This window comes from Schistocerca gregaria, chromosome 1 (genome assembly GCF_023897955.1).
Source record: "Schistocerca gregaria isolate iqSchGreg1 chromosome 1, iqSchGreg1.2, whole genome shotgun sequence".
Lineage (NCBI taxonomy): Eukaryota > Metazoa > Arthropoda > Insecta > Orthoptera > Acrididae > Schistocerca > Schistocerca gregaria.
Window position 1 is genome coordinate 1,181,381,750 of NC_064920.1, and position 6,444 is coordinate 1,181,388,193.

A 6,444-nucleotide genomic window follows, 5' to 3' on the forward strand; every position below is an offset into this window, starting at 1 on the left:
TAGTCGTACACAAATTGAGGAGCTAGCTGTTGAGTAGAGACAACTGTGGTCAGATGCATCAAAACGGTCTTCTGGCTGAAAACACCAAATGAAAAACTTTCACCGGAGTACATAAAAACGTCACATCCACTGATGAACGTGCTGAAATCAAAAACATTACCTGTGTGATCCTTGAATACGCAGTACTGTTCAAAAACACGCCTCCCACAATAACAGGATCAGAAATTGCTCTGATCTGACAATCACTGATCAATTACATCACCCAGTGCAGCGAAAAATACTTTCTTCATTAACACACCCATAACACATCCATGGAAACTTCTCACAAAATGAAGTAAATAGAAGTAATCACACCACTCGAGGCAAGCAACAGCTTAAAAACAAAGATTGCTTTATCTGTGCGACTAGATTCTAAACAATGTTAAGAAATTTAGTTAGTTTTTCAAGTGGCTCTACCACTGAGCTCACCAAAAGAAGAAATGAAGCATACCGCCATACTATATTCAGGAACCGTCTCTCGTGTAATTGCTACTTTCTGCAACACTGTTTCTGATTCAATATAACAGCCCAGTGTAACATTTCCCTTCACTTTTACTGATGACAGCAGTGCCACCACTGAATCTTATCACTGACATCCTTCCATCCTGAATTTAAACCCACACATGATCCTTTCATTTACTTTCGTCATCATTTCGCTGATGGGCAGACTGAATAGTATGGGCGAAAGACTGAGAAACTGAAACATATTCCATTATTTTACATCGTGGAACTCTTTTTGCAGTCTTGCTTCTACAATAATGAGCGACGTCAGAGGCGCCTCTCTGGTGCCTTTTCCTACATCTACATCCATATTCCGCAAGCCACCTCACGGTGTGTGACGGAGCGTACCTTGAGTACCTCTACCGGTTCTCCCTTCTATTCCAGTCTCGTATTGTTCGTGGAAAGAAGGATTGTCGGTATGCCTCTGTGTGGGCTCTAATCTCTCTGATTTTATCCTCATGCTCTCTTCGCGAGATATATGTAGGAGGGAGCAATATACTCGGTGAAGGTATGATCTCGAAACTTTAACAAAAGCCCGTACCGAGCTATTGAGCGTCTCTCCTGCAGCATCTTCCACCGGTGTTTATCTATCATCTCCGTAATGGTTTCGCGATTACTAAATGATCCTGTAACGAAGCACGCTGCTCTCCATTGGATCTTCTCTACCTCTTCTATCAACCGGTACGCATCACACACTGCTGAGCAGTATTCAAGCAGTGGGCGAACAAGCCTACTGTAACCTACTTCCTTTGTTTTCTGATTGCATTTCCTTAGGATTCTTCCAATGAATCTCAGTCTAGCATCTGCTTTACCGACGATTCCATTTTAAATCACTCCTAATGCGTACTCCCAGATAATTTATGGAATTACCTGCTTCCAGTTGCTGACCTGCTATATTGTAGCTAAGTGATATGGGATCTTTCTTTCTATGTATTCGCAGCACCTTTCCTCAATCAAAGCTTTCTTTTCCATTCTTCAGTGTGTTATACTTGTCAGTCGATTTTGCGGTAGTTCTCGCTCTTATAACCCTTCGGAATTTTGTGTAGTTTGTAGACTAAAAAATCCTTCAATCGAAGTTGAAAAGTCGTTTGGTTTTCACTTTCACTCATGATTTTAGAAATGTAGATATGCAGTCGATGTCTGTAGATTTATTTGACCGTAAGTGCGTCGAAACTCTGATAAGTGCCATTACTGGACCCCTACGTCTATCATCTCAACATCCATTTCTATCCCTCGTAGAGACTTTCAATGAACTCTTTCCACCCATTCGCTCACTCTGCCCAGCGTTTAATATTGGAATTCCTGTTTCACACTTAGTGGCTTATATAGCTGTTTTGCTCTGTTTCGGGGTAATGATTTAATCCTTGCTTAGGTAAAGATGTAGTAATTTGAGGTTTCCATGTTTCAGGTTTCTCCTGCACAAATAATACGCAGGTAAATTTTAAGAGAACTAGTTGAGGAAGATGGAGAGTAGTTTTAGATTATCGGTTAGTGTTTATTGGCTTCGCCTGATGAACTGTTAGTGACTGATATAACAGCATAATAATGCCCTTACATTGTAAATCATTATCATCTTTACAGTCCTCTCTAAAAGTCCTATGTTCATTACTTACAGCTGGTGGTGGAATAGTCTGACGAAGACCAAGGCTTATCACTAACAGTTGGTGGTGGAAGTCCTTTCAGCGGATGGTTACACTGCTTCCAGTACAAACAATTTCCCTCTTCCGAGAACTTTTAACTTAATGCGGCGCTAACCAGAATGTCTTTTCTCAGGGAGTTACAAAACTCACTTCACGTGCAATTTTTCTCTGTGGTTTCTGTGTTCTATTTACTTCCGTGCATATCCGTTTACAAGTGAGAAACGGCCTTTGAGTTTGCCTTTTCCGGTAACCTGTCAATGCACATTGGATTCACGCTGTCACCTTCGAATATGTTTGGGTCCACCAAACAATTGGGCGGTCTCGTTACTGTATGTCACAAACCACTGCAGCTTCTTCTTTGTAATAGTTGGACTTCATTGGAATAGCGTGCACTACTTTCAGAGGGCAAGTGCCTCCCAAGTTATTTCATATGCTTCACGAGAACAACCACAATCGGTGTCGGATGGTATTTGTAGAGTCACAGTATTACCAAGTAGCCACTGAAGATTTAGGTGGTGTCCCAGAAGACGACGAGCGTTTCCCTCGTAAAAATGCCGAGCTAGTTACACCACAAAATCAGATGCAACGCCGGTGAACCATTCAAGCAGGTATCGCCCCATAAAAAGTGCGAGCTGTGAGGGTCAATAGATTTAATATACTGAACTTGCCCGCATAACCGGAACATGTACGTATACATGACCATTACATAAAAAGTGGACACATCTGTAAATGCTGGGATAAACAGTATTAAATATACACGTAAATCGGAATTATATTTTGCATCGCGTTTGTCGTCATCTCCATTATTACTTGAACTCACACGCAACTGAAAAATTCGTACTGAAACATTAAACGCAAATAAGTACACACAAAAAGGTCCCGCATATTACAGCTGTGCCAAACGAACATTAATAATCAGACATCAATTATTTTTAAAATTGTTCTCCTTCTATCATAGTTAAAAGCAACAAACTGATAGTTACAGAATTATTCTCGTTATGTACATTGAATACACATATATGATTTTGTGTTCCATGTCTCTTACCGAGCTTTCTGTATTCTGCCAACAGGAGTGGACTCGCCAACACCATCCCGCTCACAGAAGAAGACTAGATGAGAAAACAGATCAGCTCGAGACAATTGCCGTGCCTCCAGCATCAGAACCCGCGACTACTGCCGAATCCCTATCTCGGTCCCCCGATATGCAGTTAGAGATGGATGCTAGACCACCAGCACCCTCAGTGGCATCTCTTGCAGACTGGCAGGACAAGCCAGCAGATGAGGAATTAGAGAGTTATGCTGAGCCACCACCAGCCTCAGTAGAAAGTACTGCACAATGGCCTGATGCGCCCCCTAATGAGAGGTTGGATAGATATTCTGAGCCACCACCAGACTCAGTAGAAAGTACTGCACAATGGCCTGATGAGCCCTATAATGAGAAGTTGGAAAGAGATTCTGAGCCACCACCAGACTCAGTAGAAAGTACTGCACAATGGCCTGATGAGCCGTATAATGAGAAGTTGGAAAGAGATTCTGAGCCACCACCAGACTCAGTAGAAAGTACTGCACAATGGCCTGATGAGCCGTATAATGAGAAGTTGGAAAGAGATTCTGAGCCGCCGCCAGACTCAGTAGAAAGTACTGCACAATGGCCTGATGGGCCCTGTAATGAGAAGTTGGAAAGAGATTCTGAGCCACCACCAGAATCAGTAGAAAGTACTGCACAATGGCCTGATGAGCCGTATAATGAGAAGTTGGAAAGAGATTCTGAGCCACCACCAGACTCAGTAGAAAGTACTGCACAATGGCCTGATGAGACGTATAATGAGAAGTTGGAAAGAGATTCTGAGCCACCACCAGACTCAGTAGAAAGTACTGCACTTTGGCCTGATGGGCCCTCTAATGAAAAGTTCGATAGACATTCTGAGCCACAACCAGACTCAGTAGAAAGTACTGCACAATGGCCTGATGAGCCCCATAATGAGAAGTTGGAAAGAGATTCTGAGCCACAACCAGACTCAGTAGAAAGTACTGCACAATGGCCTGATGAGCCCCATAATGAGAAGTTGGAAAGAGATTCTGAGCCACCACCAGACTCAGTAGAAAGTACTGCACAATGGCCTGATGAGCCCTATAAGGAGAAGTTAGAAAGAGATTCTGAGCCACCACCAGAATCAGTAGAAAGTGCTGCACAATGGCCTGATGAGCCGTATAATAAGAAGTTGGAAAGAGATTCTGAGCCACCACCAGACTCAGTAGAAAGTACTGCACAATGCCCTGATGAGCCCTATAATGAGAAGTTGGAAAGAGATTCTGAGCCACCACCAGACTCAGTAGAAAGTACTGCACAATGGCCTGATGAGCCCTATTATGAGAAGTTGGTAAGAGATTCTGAGCCGCCACCAGACTCAGTAGAAAGTACTGCACAATGGCCTGATGAGCCCCATAATGAGAAGTTGGAAAGAGATTCTGAGCCACAACCAGACTCAGTAGAAAGTACTGCACAATGGCCTGATGAGCCCCATAATGAGAAGTTGGAAAGAGATTCTGAGCCACAACCAGACTCAGTAGAAAGTACTGCACAATGGCCTGATGAGCCCCATAATGAGAAGTTGGAAAGAGATTCTGAGCCACCACCAGACTCAGTAGAAAGTACTGCACAATGGCCTGATGAGCCCCATAATGAGAAGTTAGAAAGAGATTCTGAGCCACCACCAGAATCAGTAGAAAGTACTGCACAATGGCCTGATGAGCCGTATAATAAGAAGTTGGAAAGAGATTCTGAGCCACCACCAGACTCAGTAGAAAGTACTGCACAATGGCCTGATGAGCCCTATAATGAGAAGTTGGATATACATGATGAGCCCTCCAATATGCAATGTTTGGCAACCACCTCTATTTTTGCAGAATATTGTCGTTTGAGAGCATCTCTTAGTGTTGGCCTTATGAAACTAACGCCCTTAAAAACAGGACCATTTCCGATCAAAACAGCCTTTATCGTTACAGGCCCACCGAAGAAGAGGGCCTTTACTGAACGGAAGGTGTGTCCTATTAAGGCAGCCTTCATAGTCACAGGCCCTCCAAAGATAAGAGCATTTACTCCAAAGAAGGTCTGTCCCATTAAAACGTCCTTTTGTGTTACTGAACCACCGAAGAAGAAGGCATTCGCTTGTAAATTTCTTGTACCCAGTAAAACTCAAGTCTCTGGTTTTGATGTGACTAACAATGTGAAGTGCCCTTAAAAATTGGGTCATTCTTGATTGTGGCCTTGTCATGAAGAAAATTTTAATGTACGCTTTTTAGAAATTGTTTGAAATGAATTTGCAAATGTTTCGAATAAATCAAAATTTAAAGTGAACATTCGTTTCCTTTTTTTACTCAGTTGTTGTAGAAATACAGCGAGGAAGATATTTTTTTTTTGCTTTTATTTCTTTGAATGACTGTTTTTGTGATGCTACTGGCTTGTATATTGCGCTAAGCTGCTATTTCGTCAGCACCCACACTTAACAAAAAGAACACAACAGTGGTTATTAATTGCTAGCAGCAACCAACAAAACGTAAATTATAAAACTGGAATCTACAACCATCTTGGGGTTGTCTTCCTCACATTTGTTCACAAACAGCAAACGAGGGACAAGTCAGGGCAGTGTGTGAGTAAAATACATTGACTGTAAAGACACAAACTCAAAATAGTGCAACACGAAAGTGTGTCTTCAGGGTCCACAGGAAATGAAACGATGTAGCAACCATCTTACAAACAAAGTAAATTCTTCTACCTAAGCCACTATCGACGAGACCAGTCATAAAATAGAATCTTAACACACGAAACACATTCAGTTCTTCATCTAAAACAGAGGTCAACTGGTCAGTGGGTTGCGGCCCTAATTGCTTGGTATAAAGCGCATTTAGTTACAGTTTGGCGTAGGAAAAGGTTTGCACTACAAGAACTGTACACAAGTTGGTCGTCCTGCCGAAGGAGGGACCCATGCGTCAAAGGACAGTTTCCTATCCGGAGGTGCGTTAAAAGTACTCGCTGCCGTCGCTGTCGCCGTAAGGAGATGCGCCGCGGTCGTGTCGTCGGTTTCGCCGGCCTCAGCTTTTTCTCCAACGCTAACCACTCCTCCCACAGACCCACGAAGTTGTCTCTCAATGGCGAGGGAGCTGCATGGGCAGTGAGAGGACATTCAGAAATTGTAATCTCCAGACAGGCATCATTAGCCGCTGCATATGTTGCGTTTGCCTAACTGAAAAGTAATAGTTTTTT

At 42.8% G+C, this 6,444-nt stretch overlaps 1 protein-coding gene across 1 annotated transcript; it reads left to right on the forward strand.

The window, feature by feature from the left end:
• The first annotated feature begins 3,382 nt into the window (after nt 1-3,382).
• On the forward strand, nt 3,383-5,422 carry LOC126297742 (uncharacterized). Its single transcript, XM_049988940.1, has one exon. It carries the CDS (start codon nt 3,383-3,385, stop codon nt 5,420-5,422), a length of 2,040 nt encoding a protein of 679 aa, XP_049844897.1.
• Nucleotides 5,423-6,444: the final 1,022 nt, after the last annotated feature.

Bases quoted from the DNA above. Each gene is read 5' to 3' on its own strand.
- LOC126297742 (XM_049988940.1), top strand. From the start codon at position 3,383: ATGCAGTTAGAGATGGATGCTAGACCACCAGCACCCTCAGTGGCATCT.